This window comes from Limanda limanda, chromosome 3, assembly GCF_963576545.1.
Source record: "Limanda limanda chromosome 3, fLimLim1.1, whole genome shotgun sequence".
Taxonomy (NCBI): Eukaryota; Metazoa; Chordata; class Actinopteri; order Pleuronectiformes; family Pleuronectidae; genus Limanda; species Limanda limanda.
In genome coordinates, this window is record NC_083638.1 from 32,463,642 (window position 1) to 32,482,968 (window position 19,327).

The window sequence follows — 19,327 nt, forward strand, 5'->3', positions numbered from 1 at the left end:
ATTTCTCACGTGTGAGGGTTGCAGTGGTTGTTTCAGCGAAGGTATTTCACACAAATCCACCATGGGTAACTAATTTAATTTAACCATGTTCTGTTTTGATTTGACTATTTTACCAAAACGCACTTAAATCATTTTGGTGTCAGCTGAATTATCTGGTCTAGAAAGTTTCCAGTATTTAGTGAAAAATGTATTTCAATGGTCAGAGCAAACACTAGCATGTTACCTATCAGTGAACTGCAGCAGAGCTCCATCTTTGGTCCAGTTGATTTTGGGAGGCGGGCTGCCTTCTACAGGGCAAAGGATGGTCAGCGATCGGGTGGCATTGGTGAGGAGGGCGCTGTGTCCAATAGTGACGTTGATGTTCTTCTGAATAGCCAGTGGAAGGCTCTGTTGCTGCCTGATGATCCGTGGTGTGTTCACAGGTATGCCGAGTGAAGAGCGCTCTGACCAGTTGGGCCAAATGTCTACGGGAAAAAGTCATATCCAAACACACATTTTCAAATACTGAAACCGAGAACAGATTATTGGCAAGGAGAGGAATTGTCTTTTATAACAAGTTATCCATTTATCTGTAAATAGATTCAAAAGCTCTGATTTGTAGACTAACCCTAACCCCTGCACAGAATGATTTGTCCCTTTGCAGGTGGGGCAGTGGAGTTAAAGAGGCCACAGTCTGAAATAGATGGGCACTCAGAGAGCCCAGCCTAACGAAAGGAAGAGAAAAGAAAGACTGGCATCCTCTCAATCATAACATGTATGGGATAACATGTCTGATTTACTGTATAAACAGTTATAATCTGAGGACGATACAGTTTGTCATCATCTGATGTGCTGAAATAAAAGGGAAAATAAAAGTCCTACATAAATAAAGTCGTAAAGTGCACGCCCACACCACAATTAAATGTAATATAATGTAATGCTTTATAAAAAGTTTTATAATCATTATAATTCAAATTCATCAATATAATTAGATGGAAGCCACCGAAAGGTGGTGTAAAAAGAGAATTTAATGTTAAACACACTCTGCCATCTACCTTTAGCTTGCACCCCTCCCTGTGGAATCCGGGTCCAGAGCATGGCAGCAGACATGTGGGTCAGCAGTGAGGAAATGAGCTCTGAAGCTTGCTCCTGCTGTATCTCTCCTCTGTCAGCCTGCAGGGTGATATTTATCAGCCTCTCCTTCAACCGCGGCTGCAGCGATACTTCCTGGACACCAAGGGGCAAAAGAGATACACTGACGGGCCTGTACGGATTCAAGGTTGAGTAGTGACTGTGGCAACTAGGCAACATTCCCTCCCTGTTGGGACCAGGAGTGGTAGTAGACAGTCTCCCAGTTGTCATGATGTTACCACCTATCAGCTGAAGGGTGAAGATATCTGAGGCGGGTCCAGTGACACATTTGTACACCCCAATGTCCTCTGTTGTCAAAAAGTGAATCTTTAGAGAGCCCGACTTGGTGATGCCCAGGCGTTTGGAGCTGGGTATGGGGCGTCCGTCTTTCAACCAGCGGATGTATGCTTTCGGAAACTTTCTGACAGGGCATTTGATGACCAGGGAGGTGTTAGGTAGAAGGTAGGCATGGCCACCAACAGTCAAATGGATGCGTTTCTCCTTGTGGGTCTGGACGTAGATGTGGTGCTTACCCATTAGCATGGGACACCGTTTAACCCCACTCTTATAGCCCCGGGCCTTTGTTGGATGTCCCACTTGGTTCTTCACTGGAACCTTCTGAGTGTCTTTGTGCCTCCAATCTTTGCTGTGTTCTGTTAAAGAAAAAGAGGGTAATTTTTTTATGCAAAGGTCTGTATTTGTATTGAGAAAGAAGTCCTTAACAACAGAAAAACAAGCCCCCTTCCCGGTTACCTCTAAAATGTCAAACATACTGTGTAAACTAGAGTTAATAGAGGTAAGTTAAATAAACGTATCTAAGTTGTAAAAAAATTAAATGCACTTTGAGAAGGTTAAGAAAAAACGTTTCATGTCACCAAGTACGACACTTTATCTCATCTTTTTAATCAAAATTTGTTGTTGCTTTTATATGCAGTTACATGCTTCAACAAACAAGATACCGAATACAATTTAGTCAACTCTAGAGCTGTGATCTCATGCAACACCATGAATTTGTTCCTCATCTGCTTCAGATTTCCTCATGTCATTTAACATGGTTAAGGTTAGGGGGAGGGGGAAGATTAGGGGCAAAACAGAATAGTCAATCAGCAACATTTTTGAACGGGTTCGATTTTTTCCCCCCACGTTGCCCAAAAGCCTTTAGAGAGTTCTTTGTCCTCTTGAAGCCTGTGTGTGTCCCACACCTTAAACTGACTGCCGCTATTCAGAATCACTTTGACTGTGGATGTGTATGTGTGTAAAATGTTTAATCAGGTGGTTGATAAAAAAATTGGCATGAGAAAAATATGTGTATAAACACACTATACTGAATATTATTCAAGTCTGTAGTTATTTTTTACAGTTCACCAGTCAATTCTCAATATTTGTATTCATTTATTAATAAGTAGGCTAGATAACGAATACAGTGCACCTCTCTGGTGTACCTCTCCCACAAAAATGTTGATTTTGGCTCTTGTAAATTCCATCTGTATTATGCTAACAACTGTTTTTCACACATAGAATCCCCTGCACTAAAAAGAGATGAGAAAAAGTCACATTAAAATAAAATTAGAGCTTACAGGATTTTGCAGAGAGTCCATCCTCACAACAGGACTACATTCTCTCAGAGGTCGTACTCAGTGGCAAGAGCCATTGGTCACAAACATACAATAATTTATCCAACCTTTGGTAAGGTGGAAAACATTTTACGTCAACAAGGAGGCCTTCAGTATTTATTACAGCGTAGAGTGCAGTTTATGGATGGACGAAGGCCAGGCAGGGTGACACCTTTATTTGTGCACTGTTACATCAACGAAAGGCATAACACAGAATAACTCCTGACAAATGGGAGCAGTTTGGGTCAGTGTGAGTAATGATTATTGTAAACCATACTGATTGATGGTCATACTTAGACTATGAGAAAATGCAAACAAGACCTTCCCACTTCCCTCCTGTGGAATAACTGGGCTAAATGTGAAACACAAAATACATCTGACATCACTAACTAAAATAAAATATTGTAAGATAAGGTCTGGGGTAAGTTACTTAATTTAAATATGGTTTGAAAAATGGGAGAGCAGTTCAAGGCCATGGTGATTATTGCTCGATGGATAGGCCTGCTGAGCACTGACTTCATCAGTCTGCCAGTAGAGTGGACACTTACCTCCTTTTCCCTGAATATTTGTGTTGAGATAAAGAAGGTTAAGCAAGGTGAGACAGCAGTGAGGTATTAGACTGAGCAGAATTTACAACAGCAAAGCCAATCATGTTTGTAAAATGTAAATGTAAAAAAGGAGTTCAGTATTGACCTTTGACCCCAACAGTATTCTCTTTTTCTGTCCTGGATTGAAGGTCTCAGCAAAGGACTTATGCCACTTGTTCTTTGAACTACGAGGTTGGAGCTGATACTGACAGAAAGTGTTAGTATTCACCACTGGTAGTTGAGTCGTGCCTGATAAGGGCCAATCAGGATGCAAAGGTGGGCATCTGCATCATTTTTTACAGCTCCAACCCTGAACCTTTAAAACTAAAATGGGACCAGAAAGCTTTCAAGAGGGGCCAAAAATAAAAAGTAATAATAATAAAGTAATGTGGATGCAAGGAGTAAACATAACACATGTGATGTGTTGTGCAGTGTGGAAGTAGTTAGGGAGAGAGGTGAAAACCATGGCTCTTTTCTCACCACTGCACTGTTCAGCAATCACTGCTTAAAGTGGGTGGAATTGTTCAGTTGTTGGCTTTGGAAGGTTTAAGAAATTATATATATAGCATTATACCATCTTAGCTCTGACCTGGCCTTCACCTCAATCCTAATTAGCCAATAGTGTTTGTGAGAAAGAGCACGGAGCAGCAGCTGGAGAGAACATTTCATGAAGTACACTTGGACTGTGACTCTCAGGAGTCACCGTGACATTTGCAAGGCATTCAATCTGTAAATGTGTTTCACAGTCTGTGTCCCAGCTGTGGTGAGTTAAAGGGACTCATGCAGCATTACAGAATCAGCTTAAGAGGTGGCTCTCCCAATGTTGGAACAAGTTTGTGTGCATGTAGTTCACATGCACACAGTGGATATGAATGAGCAGACAGTGGAAGAGAACTCCCTCCTGTAGCTTGGCCAAAGTCTTTATGTGAACTCATCAACACCAAATGAACAGCTGCTGAACTCAATTTTCTAATCTCATTCCCACATATAGGGACTGCACACACTTGTGAGCTGCCTGCATACAGACCACAATATTCGCCTCGAAAATGAAGGTACGTTTGGCTCGGTTTCCGAAGGGAACCCTTTTGTCGTCTAATGATTCATGTAAAAAGAGAGAACAGGATCTGTTGATAAGTTGATGAAGTGAGACCCTGTGATGGGGTGGATACATTGAGTACTGCCCAAGGGGTGATCGCCTTCCTCCTGTATACGCATTCCAACACTATGCCTGTGGGAATGTATAATGAGGCTCTGGCCTTATAGAGACCTGATGTCACTGAGAACAAGCCAATAACTCTGGATTGAGTGGACAAAATCTAGGAATGAGTTTTAAGAAAGATTCACTCTAATGTGTATCTGTCATTTTAGATTTAAGTGCAACATATTGACACTTAAGTAGGCAACCTTATCATTTGTAAGAGAGGGGGCCTCCAAATCTGGTTCTAAATGGAGACTTTTCTAAATAAGCCAATAATTTTAAGGTTTGGGAGATTAGCAGATCTGTGTATCTTTAGTCAGTAGTTCTGAGCTCTCCCATCAGACAGATTTGAGTTTACGGGAACCAGAGATTGTGTGAATGATGACCCCAGCCACACAGCCTGTCAAAGAGTTGATGTTCGGACCCATGACCGTTCAATTGTCATTTCTACAGTATTAGCCAAGTTCTCTGTAGCCATGCTGCATTATTAGATGTGGAGACAATATCATAACTCCATAATTAGAGGAGTACTCTGTAACCATTGTTGCATTATTAGATTAGCAATCTATAGCCTTTACAACATTCTTAGATCAGGGTTTTTCCTGCATAGAAGTTATGCAGCCACCGCCTCCCTACAAAATTCTACAGTGTAAAAGCTGTGTGCTGAACAGTTGAGTTGTTATGGGATAGGGGCCAAAAAGGTAAAAGACACAAGAATCTCACAACAGCAGAAAAGGAAACAATTGCGTACAGGGAAAATGTTTTAAAATGAAGCCTGGGCTGCAATAACTGAGGAGGTGAATGCTCTGTACTGCACAGAGCTGAGCACTAGAGCTGTGGACAATTCTCCTAGATGCATCGCGACGTGGACGTGGACTCTGCTGAATTATTATAACACCGCTGCTTCAGGACAAATGCACATTAAAGGTCCAGTCGTCCTGTGTCAGAGTCTCTGTCAGAATCTGCTTCATTCTGACTCCCCCTCTGACCTGACAATACAATAATAGGGAGTGGAAGTGTTTGAGTCCACAAAACACTTTTGGAGCTTTAGGGGACAGCCGGGCCTTCATCATTTGTGCATAAGCACAAGAACGCACTGGAACATATTGATGAATCCCAGGTTTGTGCCTCGAACGTTTGTACGCACAGTTTAAGCACAGATTTGTGTGTACATACTGTTTGTAAATGAGGCCCAACATTTTTTGAATGTATATCGCATAGTTGACAAAGGACTCTATGGTGGCTGTAGTGTCTGTAGGACCACATATTACCATGAAATCGTACACGCACAGACTCACAACGGGAAAGCAAGACCAGCCCCACAGTCATAGGAAGTGTGTTTACATTCAAGTCATTGCTTTTCAACCATGCTTCTAAAAGTTCAATGAAACTGTGGGTATGTACACTGTCAATACCAAATCTTATCTTCATTCACAACTATTTTATTTTACACAGTCAACCCACATCAGCTCAAAGGTAATTGCAACCATATTGCCAAACAAACCAAAACGAGCTGTTTAAATGATTATCAGTCATAAACATACTTGCCTTCCTTAGTATATCAACCCCAACAAAGAGGACAAATATATGATTAAGTATTTGAATGAACTCTTACTGGGACAGGCCATCATGCGGCACGCTCGCACAAGAGGGGGGGAGGGTAATCCTGAGCACAGCTCCCTGTCCAGTGTCACCTGGTGGCCCACGGCTGTCAACTGGCGACATCGTTGCTCCCTCCGCTGGATCCCCAACCCACAGGACATTGAGCACTGCAGAGTGAAAGATAAGTGAAATAAGTGGGAATGATTTTGCAATCTCACCACTTGATGACACCAAATCATTGACAGTGATTGGTGTCATCAATGTTAAAGCCCCATGAGACGAATTGTTATTTGTGAATGTGGGCTATACAAATAAAATTTGATTGATTGATTGATTGATTGATTGACAGTGAATTATTACTATTAAGATAAAAGAAGGATTTTGAACATTTATTGCTGAAAAAAGCACAGGATACTCATGGAACAATGGCACAGAACATGAATTGTACACTCCATAACTGTTCAGCATTCATGTGAAAAATTCTTCAGGGTAGAAAATGTATGTACACTTATTGACTACAGTAAGATTTCATACACATCTTAGTCATTACAATATAATTTGTCATGAGAAAAATTACTGTAGGAGAAACAATTGTGTAGAAGATAAATCACAAATCTCCCTGCATGACCGCTTGAACATTTCTACCATATAAATTCAGACACATCTCACATTGGGTAAATTTAAATAGAACACAACCTTAAATAATCAGTTTGAGTTACTTACTACTGTAATGACAAATCTATGCTATATATCACAGCAGTGAATTGATTGCCCAAGCAAAATAATTTAATGGTGCATGGACAAAAGTAATTGTGGGCATGGAGGTGGCTCAGTGAGCACCTCCAGGTGAACCAGGGTGAGGTGATGGCACAGCTGATACCAGTTGGCCACCAAACTCTCCCTGGATTCAAAAGGCAGCAGTGGAGCTGCCAGGAACACATGGGAAGGAGACACAAACACAGAGACAGATCTAAATCTGAGCTGAGCAAGAAACCTAAAAGGGTTATGTGTGGGACAACTTATGTTTAGTCTGATTTATTTTTGCTCTTTTATAAAAGAAAACAAGTACGCTGAAAAGCAACATGTTTGTCTCTGGCTGTGTTTGTTAAAACCCCGGTTGCATCGGCAATTGCCACAGTATTACTTGAGAGTGTTTCTCCAGATGATTAACTTTTAGACCAGAGTGGCCAAGTGGGTCCGAAGGACAACACCTCTGCAGTACTGACATGTTGCGTGAATGTGCACAACAGAAAATATTGACTTGAAGCCGAATCCTGCCTGGCAAATATAGCCAAATCGTTTTTTAAAGGCCACCGATGCAAGTTCTGCTGGTGGATAATCTAAATGACAGACAATGGAGTGTGGTTGTGTGGAAGAGAGGAAGAGCGAGGCAAAGATCGCCCACCCCGCTCTTCTTTTTGATTCTATTTTGTTTAAAAGAACTTTAGATCCTGCTATTTCGGGCAGCACATGTTTTAGTAGCACACACATATTCTCTCTCTGCACATGTAGCACTCTCTCACATGGGGGGTGGGGGAATAGCTGCGAGGTGATTGCAGAATTGACAGGTTATCAGGGGAGACTCATTTTTGGGTCATTTTGATGGCATCCCCCTCATCCCCCTTCAGGTCGCCAAATGATCACACCTGTAGAGAAGTCTTTGTTGTCATGAGTCAAGTACTCTATGTGTTTTTTAGGAAAGACACAGAACATCACAGATATTCAGCAATTTAACATGAGCTGACAGTGGACAAATGGAAGGCTTTCATACAAATGTTAAGACATTCATGAGATGTATCTTTTCCCCTTTGTCTAAAATCTTCTTGTGAACCATGCCTTCTTTGTCTAGCAGTTTATACTCATAATCGTATGCAGTGCTGATAGGATATGACAGTACACGCTGCTTTGGGCTTTTTGGCTCTCCTCTCTTTCAAAGGTTAACACTGACAAAAAAGTTTGGTATCGTCAATGGCAAAAGTTTATACCCCAGAGTACACTAAAGTTCTTAAAAAATGGGTTTATTTGGCCCCATGCAACCAAACCGTACTCACCTTTCCCCATTCTCCTCCTGCCGTGTAGGGCAGACAGTCAGTGTTGCTGCAACCTCTCTCTGTGGCAGGTTTGGGGCCCCGGCAGGATCTCTCTCCCAACCTCCTAAAGGCCCCTGTGGACAACAGCTGCTTACAGTAAACCTTTCGCATCTGGACACCCCCACCACATGACTGGGAGCACTGGGAATCAAAAGAAGAAAGAAGTAGGAAAGAAGTTTTATTATATGCAGTCAAATACGATGGACACACACACACACACACACACACACACACACACACACACACACACACACACACACACACACACACAAATACAGAAAAGTCAATACCAGCTGCCAGGGTTCAGTCTCCCAGGTTGGGGGACAGTCAACCTGGTTGCACGGTTGCAGAATGGCAGGTTTGAATTCCCTGCACTCCTCCTCAGAAACAGTCAGAATATTCTGCTGGTCAATGGACAACAGACTCATGCAAAACACACTCCTGGTCTGTATTCCAACGCCGCAGGATGCAGAGCAGCTGGTCCATGACGTCACCTCCCATCTGCAGTGAGAGACAATACAAAAAGTCCACTAACCACTTCTAAATATTAGGCTTTTAGGGGATGGAACATGGAATTGGTGTCGCCTGGTAACTCTTCATGACACATCATAATATCCTGCAACATTATACTGACTTTTATATTGATTAGAAACACAAATTTTGTAAAAAAAGAGATTGTTAGAATATGTATTTCTCAAACTTCTTTGCCCTGTGAAATATCTTTCTTCTGGCCTCCGACACACAATGTGTGGGAGAGATGATGCACAGATCTCCCTTGGCTTGTAATGTAATGCTCTGGATTGCCTCATGTCCAGTGAAAAAAAACAAGAGGGCTCATTAAAAACCCTAGCTCCACTGCACACAAAAAAATAATTCATTGGGTGAACGTAATTTTATCTTGCCACTTATATTCCATCTAAACAAATCAAGTTATATCAGTCTATCTTGATTGTGTTACTTGAACATCACATAGATGTGAGGGTTGAATGTCATTTGAATATGTTCATTCAACTAATGTGCTTTTAATTGAATTAAAATGTTCGTAGCTACTTAGTCTAGTTTAATTCATTTAAGTTTAGTTTACATTGGTCAAACACTTTAGTGCAACACAATTCAGTCTTGTTGAATGAACTAATGTAGGTTTTGTCTGCTATACTAATGTCAATCTTGTTGTTTTAATTAGTGTTGTTTTCATTCACTCAAATAAATAATTCGTTGGGTGAACGTAATTTTATCTTGCCACTTATATTCCATCTAAACAAATCAAGTTATATCAGTCTATCTTGATTGTGTTACTTGAACACCGTGTGGATGGAATATCATTTGAATATGTTCATTCAACTAATATGCTTTTAATTGAATTAAAATGTTTGTAGCTACTTCGTCTAGTCTAATTCATTTAGGTTTAGTTTTCCTTGGTCAAACACTTAAGTGCAACACAATTCAGTCTTGTTGAATGAACTAATGTAGGTTTTGTCTGCTATACTAATGTCAATCTTGTTGTTTTAATTAGTGTTACATTCATTTGAATTAAATTACCAAATATTCACTAACATACATAAAACAGGACAACATACATAACCATTTGACATTTTATTTTTATTTTTTTTATTATGCAACAATTCAACTTTTTGAACCCATTTATAAAAATGCAATAAAATGACATTGAAAACCACCAAATATTCTTGGCCCATAATACAATTATGTGTGCATGACAACAACAATTTGCATTTTAACACCATTTTAAACACTGAATTAACACGTGTCGTGCACTGCCAAAACAAAATAAAATACAAATAATACATTTTAAAGGAGTCTATAAACAGTACTGGTGTATTTATTCTATTGAACATTTAAGAGAAGGCATTCATTGTGTGAAAGTAAAACTGCTCCACTCACAGAAAAGCCACAATTGTCCATGTAGTAACATCTGTGTAGATGTGTGTTCAAAAACAATGCTCTGTGTCTGCTCCATCCACACACAAAGGTAGGAGACCTTTCAACCTGAGACAACAATCTTCAACAACAGTCTCAGTCCATTGCGCAAACTAAATTAAATAGTCTCTTTGAAAAAAAATGTACCTCAAATTTTGAAATTTCAAAACGAAAAACAAAGAAATCATATATATTAACATTAAGATACAGATTAAGATATATTTGTTTGTCCCAAACACATGCACAAGCACACTCATGCAATTGTAGGGAAATTTAACCCCTGCTTTTAACCCATCTGGTGCAGGACACACAGAGCAGTGAGCAGCCATGTACGGCGCCCGGGGAGCAGATGTTATGGGAGTAAGGTGCCTTGCTCAGGGGCACTAGACAGGGTAGGGAGAATCCTCTTGGATTTTTGGACAGATCAATCCAGCTTCGTCTTTTTGTTGTTTCTCCGTGGAGTCGAACCAGAGACCTTTTCTGCTCATAGTCCAAGTTTCTGCCACTAGTCCACCGGGCTTCTATCAGTCTTCTTCAAAGAGCAGAGCACAGGCAATCCATACCCTCAATCAGGACACCAATGTCCTCTGGCTCATCTTCAGGCTCCGCACCCACCTCCTTTATGACGTACACTCCCATCACAGTTTTCCCAATGGAAGTGTTGGCTTCAGTGTCTATGTTCTGTGAAGTAAAATATCACAATAAATACATTTGATCTGAGTCTAGACAAAGTTAATTATGCTAGTTGCTGATCATAAAATTGTCAATTGTAAAACAAACATTAGAAGTTTTATGAGGATGAGGTACAGAAGTGATTCAGATGCATACATTAAAAAAATGGTACAAAATGAAATCTAAGGTTGGACACCCCAGTAAGCACTGAAAGCATTCATTTGAAAACTAGGGAGAGAGTAAGACAGAGACCAACAATCACTATAAAAGAGCTACAGACTTCAGCAGCTATGAGAGAATATGGATCAACTACTTCAAGAGCACTGCATAAAACTGGGCGGCCATTTCCTAAGAACCATATCAACCTGCAGTTTATTTTGCACTGCGTTAGGTAACACAAAGCTGACCATTAGCGTTCAATGCAGCATTACAGCTGTTTATTTAAATATATATATATGATAATTATATTTTGTAGGCACTTCTATACCCAAACACAGCTGCAGGTCTGCTGCTAACACATACACACAGTACTGCTGCTACAGTAACCAGAGACTGGTTATGGTGTGAGATGCAGAATCATTAGATTATAAACCATTGCCAATATGATCAAAAGGAGCTGCTTGAATAAAATGTGATGCCTTTTGGACAGAGATAAATACGTGGATACATTTTTGATTTGAACTGAACCCATCTGGTGATCAATGAAGACTTCCTTTATCTTAATGCTGCGTTCTGTTCATTTGTGTTTTAATTTATGAGTGTGCATGAATGGTACCTGCCTGACTCAGTACAATATAAATTAAAATGGTTAATAATATTGTTTTAGGTCCTTTAAAATGTAATGAAGTAAGTAAATATGTGCCCTCTCAGACTGGTCTATGGCTACTTTGTAACACCTACTATAGGCAACTAACCATATATTCCTTGAGTGTCCATGGTCTTCGTTCAGGTAGATGCACAAGGACTTCAGGATGCATGCTCGTCTTGTATGTATTGCATCATCCTGTGGAAAAATAGGGAACCAATTCTGAAAATATTCTGAATTTTAGGCAGAAGTACTAAAAAAACAATTCTGCAGCCATCTGCAAGTTTTGAGCATGGTATTTGTGTGGTTGATAATACTTTGGTCTCAGGAGCCCCAAAGGCAAATACTCAACATATGCACAGATAATGTTGGCCTCTTCCATAATGATGATGTACATTATAATTAGAGCTGTCAGTTTAACGCGTTATTAACGGCGTTAACGCAAACCCATTGTAATTTTTTTAACGCGAGTTAAAGCAGAGATGCAGCTGCAGCTTCAGTATCTGTGTTCGGATCCAGTCTGACCTGCTCTCGCTTTTTGTTTTAATATTTCGCCAACTAAAATATATATTTTTAAGCTATTGTAGCGTCCCTGCTTCCACAGGACACGGAACTTCTTCGTGGTTTAGTAGCTTTTATAATCCTCTACACGGACATTTGCACTTCTCACTCGCACACATCAACAGCACTTCACTTCCTCATTGAGCCCCGATCCCAGAACAACCCCATCCTATTGGTCCAAACAGTCACATGTTCCACCCCGACCCCTTCACTGACCCTCAGACATCAGAACGCTCCTTCAACACAGTGTTTAACTGAACATACGTCAAAACCAAACATAAACATAAACCCAATACGTTACACTATTAGGCTGCAGCTATATGGTTTTATTTATTTAAAAATAGGGTACTTCTTATTTCATACATTTTCCACAAACATGGGGAGGATTCAAATAGCCCTACAAAGTTCTGTGTTTAATTTATTTCAAAGTAGGCCGACACTTGCCTGTGTATTTTGTTTGTTTGTTATTTTGTTGCTTGTCTGTTTGAGTAGCTGGCTAAAAGCAAAGAAGTAGTAGGCTTACCTTTTATTGGTAACCTAACTGTTATGGTTCATTGTTTCTGAAATAAGAGGCCTGACTGCTATGTTCACAGCAAACTTGAATTTTTTTTAATATTAAGCCATGGTTTAACTGCACTATAGGCTGAGTCCAAGTTTACCTGAAATGTGCACTTTATCATTTTCTTTTGTACCGCCCTGTTTGGCAATGTTGTTTTTCAATAAAATAAAACATTTGCGTAAAGCAAGCCAATCCACTTTTCCATGTTGATAAGAGCATTAAAACGAAAAGAAAATGATGGAAAAAAAATAAATGAAGGGACATTTAGAATAGATAAAAATTTGCGATTAATCGCGAGTTAACTATGACATAAATGCGATTAATCGCGATTAAATATTTTAATCGTTTCACAGCACTAATTATAATGTTTTAGTAATTTGTACCTTCTACTCTCTTAGCAACACAATGTTTGCACTGCCACATACAGGTCACTGAAAGAAGAAAAACAAATGTATTAGCAAATGATACAAATAAATATACCATGTTTCTCAAATACAAAATATCCAACTACAGGCTAGGGGGACAAACAAGGGTGGATAAACTCCTGGACCATGCTGCATGCCAAATAGTGAACAGATAAACAATGATGTGTACAAATATTAACTTACCATGTATTGTTGAGGAGGACCATACACATCTCAAGGCATGGGGACACTGCTTTATGTTTTGATGTATTTCTGGTAAAAAGAGAAATCGTTTAAAAAAGTTAAAACATCAGTAATATTCCTATTGTAAATGGGCTAAGTATTACAATAGATATAGTAACATACACTGAAATGTGAAGAATGTTACTTAAGGTTTTTCATATTAGATGCCATTGTTTATTACTCTTATTGGTTGTTTAATCGTGACGGCTTTTACAGTAACTTACAGTAACATATAAATAGTGTAGTTGTCAGTCATCAACTCTCCAGCGCTGTCTTCTCTCCTCCGCTCCGTGTGTGGGGGGGGGGCTGAGCCCCAACCGCGATGACACTTAGTGCAGAGGAGAGGAGACAAGAAACTAAAGCGACCATACATCACACAGTCGAGCCTCTATATGTTATTGCCCTAATGTACGTGAACTCAGTTCATTTCAGCTCCGTGTCCCCCCCCCCGTAGAGACACGCCGTCCCAGTCATCCGTCCACATTACACAGCTCCGCCCATAAGTGTTATAACTTAAGCATCTCTGGACACTACCGTTTACCGTGACTACCTCCTGTCACCCCCCGGACTCGCTCGTGTTGAACACAGAAACACACACACACACACACACTTAAATAAAACCTAGCCATAGCAAAGTTAAGCTAGCACTAACAGTGAGAAACACGAGGGACTAACTGAGATATGTCTCACTCATGTCGATTAACTACGATGTATTACTTACCCTGTTTAACTAAATAAATTAATATATCTGAATTACTCACCTTAATATCAACGATGCCAAACGAGCAGGTGAGAGTTGCAGGGGCTGGTCAGTTGGTAAACATCCATGTAACGTTCCACTTCCGCCTATTCGAAATGTATCTGTATCCGGTGGGCACAGCGCATGCGCAATAGCTGAACTTATTTCGGATTCATTGTGTTGAAGGACCTCATTCTCATTAGGTTGACATGATTGAATTATATTCATCAGAAATGTATTTGAGTCTTGTACATCAAACAAGAACGAGTAATTTAATGAACATAAACCCGAGTAATTAATTTAATTTAAACATAATTGTAGTTAACTAATCAAACACATGCCCTAGTTTATTTTTCTGAGTGTGAGAGTGACCATCTCGTCAATAGCTCTGCAGACTAATTATGATTAACATTAGACTCAAAAGCCCCTCTAAAAAAGAAACATGTAAAACATAGTACATTAGCTCCGTGGTATAATTCCAAGACACATGAGTTAAAACAAGTATCCAGAAAACTAGAAAGGAAGTGGCGCTCCAGCAACCGTGTTGAAAATCTCCTAGACTGGAAGAGTAGTGTTAAAGAATATAAAAAGGCTTTCCACAAAGCAAGAGCTGCCTATTATTCAAAACTAATAGAAGAGAATAAAAACAACCCCAGGTTTCTCTTCAGCACTGTAGCCAGGCTGACAGAGAGTCACACCTCCACCGAACCCAGTATTCCTCGATCCCTAAATAGCAATATCTTTATGACCTTTTTTAATGATAAAATTCTAACTATTAGAAATAAAATCAACCGTCTCCTGCCCTCAATTGGCACTAATATCCACCCAACAACAGAGATCTCAGAAACGGCTGAGAATCCTTCCCATTACTTAGACAGCTTCTCTCTGATCACCCGTGATCAGTTTACCAAAATAATCTCAGGTTCTAAACCAACAACCTGTATCTTACATCCCATTCCTACAAAATTACTTAAAGAAATTCTGCCGCTAATTGATAGTTCATTACTGAACACAATCAATCTGTCATTATCATCAGGTTATGTACCACAATCCTTTAAAATAGCAGTAATCCAACCCCTTCTCAAAAATCCCACCCTAGACCCAGAGGTTTTAGCCAATTACAGACCGATATCTAACCTCCCCTTCTTGTCTAAAATCTTAGAAAAAGTTGTAGCCAATCAGCTGTGTGAGTTTCTCCAGGAAAATAATATATATGAAGACTTTCAGCCTGGGTTTAGAGCCAATCACAGCACAGAGACAGCCCTGGCAGAAGTCACTAATGACCTTCTAATAGCTTCAGATCAGGGACTTGTGTCTGTCCTCGTTCTGTTAGATCTCAGTGCAGCATTCGGCACGATTGACCATCACATTTTATTAGAGACTAGAACAGTTAATTAGCATTTAAGGAACCGCCCTAAACTGGTTTAGATCCTATTTTTCTGATCGCTTCAAATTCGTGCAAATTAATGATGAGTCCTCTGTTCGCACCAAAGTTAACCATGGTGTTCCACAGGGGTCTGTGCTCGGCCCAATTTTATTCTCATTATATATGCTTCCACTAGAAAACATTATCAGGACACACTCAGTAAATTTCCACTGCTATGCGGATGACACCCAGTTATATTTGTCAATAAAACCTAAACAAAGTAATCAATTAACTAAACTTCGAGCATGTCTCGAGGACATAAAAACCTGGATGACCCGCAATTTTCTCTTATTAAACTCAGATAAAACGGAGGTTATAATACTTGGCCCTAAACACCTTAGAGATACATTATCTAATGATATAGCTGCGCTAGACGACATTGCCCTTGCTTCCAATGAAACAGTCAGGAACTTGGGAGTGATCTTCGATCCTGATTTGTGCCTTTAATTCACACTTAAAACAAATTTCTAGGACCACCTTTTTTCCACTTGTGTAGTATCTCAAAAATCAGACATGTCCTTTCGCAAAAAGATGCAGAAAAACTAGTCTACGCCTTTGTTACATCCAGACTGGATTATTGTAATTCATTATTATCAGGCTCCAGCAGTGGGTCGTTAAAGACTCTGCAGCTTGTCCAAAATGCCGCAGCACGTGTCCTGAAGAGAACCAAGAAAAGAGACCACATTTCTCCAGTATTATCTTCGCTCCACTGGCTTCCGGTTAAATCTAGAAAATAATTTAAAATTCTCCTCTTCACCTTCAAGGCCCTTAATAATATGGCTGGTCTTAGACCTGCTCTTAGTTATGCTGCTTTAGGTCTAGAAGGTCGGGGGACACATGACACATGGAGCTTCTCTTTCCAGCTTCTCCTTTCTCTTCTCAAATCATTATCACATCAAAGTAATTCATATCTCATCAATACATGTTTCTGACTTGACCCCTTCCCCGGAGTCCCTTTGCCTTATCGCTCACAGATCCAGGGCAGCAGCTGTGGCCAAATCATGGATTATGATCTGTGGATCGCGTATCAGAGATCGAATGGTGGATCCAGTTTGGCGTATTCTGTATCGTGCTGGCTGATCGTAATAATAATGGCGGATCCTTTATCTTGTTGGCATCTGATAATGGTGGTGGACCACGACCGAGGTGGCAGCTGATGATGGATCCTAATTGGCCGCAGTGGACAATGACTGTAGGGTCGACTATAGTGGCCTCCGATCTTGATGGTGGATCATAATCTTGCTGGCTGCTGACCATAGACTATGATTACAGCAGGACTGCTTGATATATATGTGACGGCCTCCTGCCTGTGTATGCGTGTATGGTGGCCTCTGCTTTGTCAACCTGCAGGTGATGAGCTGGTGGGCGTGGCCAATTCCCAAACCTGTGTTAAGCTGGTCCTTCCTCCTGCCTCAGTCTCTTCCTGACATCGCCTGGCTCCGGAGGGAGAGCGGTGTGCCGCTCCACCGCAGCCCCTCGTTTTCTATTGTGTTCTCTTGGTTTGCTTTGCCGTCATTTTGGTCCCTTGTGTTAGGGAAATAAATTATCCTTTTGTTACTTTTACCTGCGCAGTTCCTTTTATTTGTCCGACCATGAGCCGGGTCGTGACAAATGTGGGTGGCCATGTTTCTCTGGTGGGGGGCAGGTTGAAGGTGCCAGTTAAAATACTGCGCGACACAGCGGCCTTTGATTCCTTCATTCAGGCTTCTGTGCTGCCTTTTTCCGCTGAGACTCACACAGGTTGTTGGGTGCCTGTTGTAGGTATGGAAATGAATGTTTTGCAAGTCCCTCTGCACAAAATCACATTACACTCTGATCTCTTCCAGGGCGAGATAGCTGTGGGTGTGAGGCCGGCGCTGCCTGTTGAGGGGGTCACTCTGATCCTGGGTAACGGTGCTGCAGGTGAGCGTGTGTGGGGTGATGTGGCCCCGTCTCCAGTGGTTTCCTCAGTTCCCCTGGTGAGGAAGCAGCCTGATGAGGATGAAATAAGTTTCCCCGAAGTGTTCACAGCGTGTGCGGTGACGCGGTCTATGTCCCAACATTCTCCACCAGAGCCGCCTGAGTGTGGCGTGGGTGATGGTGAGGCAGTAGATGGGTGGTGTTTCTCCCTGTCTGATGTTTCCCTTTCAGTTACGCAGGAAGAGTTGGAGAGTGAACAGCGAGCCGACGCGTCCCTGAAGGGACTGTTTGACATGGTGTTGCCTGCGTCGGAGGTAAAGAACGACTCTCACTGTTACTTTCTGTTGAAGGGATTGCTCATGAGAAAATGGGTGCCTCACGGGGACGATTTTGTAGGGGATCCCGTCCTCCAGATTGTCCTGCCTTCGAAGCTCCGGGAGACGGTGCTTCGCCGGGCCCATGATGACTCGGGTCACTCGGGGGTGAGAAAAACATACAACCGAGTGCTGAAACATTTTTTTTGGCCTAAATTAAAGAGGGATGTGTCTGAGTATGTGAAAACCTGTCATACCTGTCAACTTGCGGGGAAGCCAAATCAGGTGATTAAACCAGCTCCTCTGTTTCCGATTCCGGCTGTGGGTCAGCCATTTGAACACCTTATTATAGACTGTGTGGGTCCGTTGCCACGTTCCAAGTCGGGTGCTGTTTATTTGCTTACGGTCATGTGTCAAACCACCCGTTATCCGGCAGCGTATCCTTTACGCACGATCACAGCGCGTTCTGTGGTGCGCGCCCTGACCCAGTTCATTGCTATATTCGGTATCCCGAAGGTGATTCAAACTGACCGCGGATCAAACTTCACCTCTCACCTGTTTTCACAAGTTTTGAAACAGTTGGGGGTTAAACACAATAAAGCATCGGCATATCACGCTCAGAGTCAGGGGGCCCTGGAGCGTTTTCACCAGTCTCTGAAGTCGTTGTTACGTACATATTGTGTGAAACTGGACGGAGACTGGGAGGAGGGGTTGCCCTGGTTACTGTTAGCGGCGAGGGAGGTGTCCCAAGAGAGCACAGGGTTCAGTCCCAACGATTTGGTGTTTGGGCACACTGTGCGCGGCCCTCTGGATCTTTTGTGCGAGCAATGGAAGGATGCTGCTCCACCAGAAAACGTACTTGATTATGTAAATGGGTTCCGTCATAGGTTGTATGCTGCAGGGGTATTGGCAAAGAAAAACTTGGGTACTGCACAGAGTAAGATGAAGACACTGTATGACCGGAGGGCTGAGAAGCGTGTGTTCAGTGAGGGGGACCGGGTCTTGGCGTTACTTCCCATCATTACTTCTCCATTTCAGGCGAAGTATGGAGGTCCTTATGAAATAAAGAAAAAAACGTCTGAACATAACTACATCATTGCTACGCCTGATCGTAGACGGAGTGTCCAGATGTGTCATGTCAACTTATTGAAACCTTACTATGAACGTGTCCCTCCAGGTGAAGCTGTCTCCGCCTCCTCTGTGCCTGTGCGGCCTGTGTGTTCTGTGAGTAGAGTGTCTGTGGTTTACCCTCCACAGTCGGTGCCTGCCGGGGTGGAAGATGGTCTGCCCGACGCTGATGCTGGGGTGCAGCAAGGTCGTTTAAAAAACTCTGAGTCCTTGAACAAATTACATCTTCTGTTGGGCCATCTGTCTGAGTCACAACAAGCCGACCTAGTTGAAGTGATAAGTTCCTTCCCATCTCTGTTTGGTGACACTCCTGCTCAAACAAATGTAATTGAACATGATATAGATGTAGGTGATGCACTCCCAATTCGCCAAAGGTTTTACCGCGTTAGTCCTGAAAAACGTGTGTCCCTTGATGCGGAAGTGAAGTATATGTTGGATAATT

At 41.5% G+C, this 19,327-nt stretch overlaps 1 protein-coding gene across 1 annotated transcript in view; it reads right to left on the reverse strand.

Moving 5' to 3' along the window:
• The window catches only part of adamtsl3 (ADAMTS-like 3), a 179,601-nt gene that overhangs the window by 24,759 nt on the left and 135,515 nt on the right, over window positions 1-19,327 (reverse strand). Inside the window, exons 17-21 of the mRNA XM_061067677.1 lie at window positions 8,491-8,701; window positions 8,162-8,341; window positions 6,124-6,277; window positions 1,035-1,763; window positions 224-464 (exon numbers count right to left, since the gene is read on the reverse strand). Coding sequence (XP_060923660.1) covers window positions 224-464; window positions 1,035-1,763; window positions 6,124-6,277; window positions 8,162-8,341; window positions 8,491-8,701 — 1,515 coding nt within the window. The remainder of the gene's footprint in view (window positions 1-223; window positions 465-1,034; window positions 1,764-6,123; window positions 6,278-8,161; window positions 8,342-8,490; window positions 8,702-19,327) is intronic.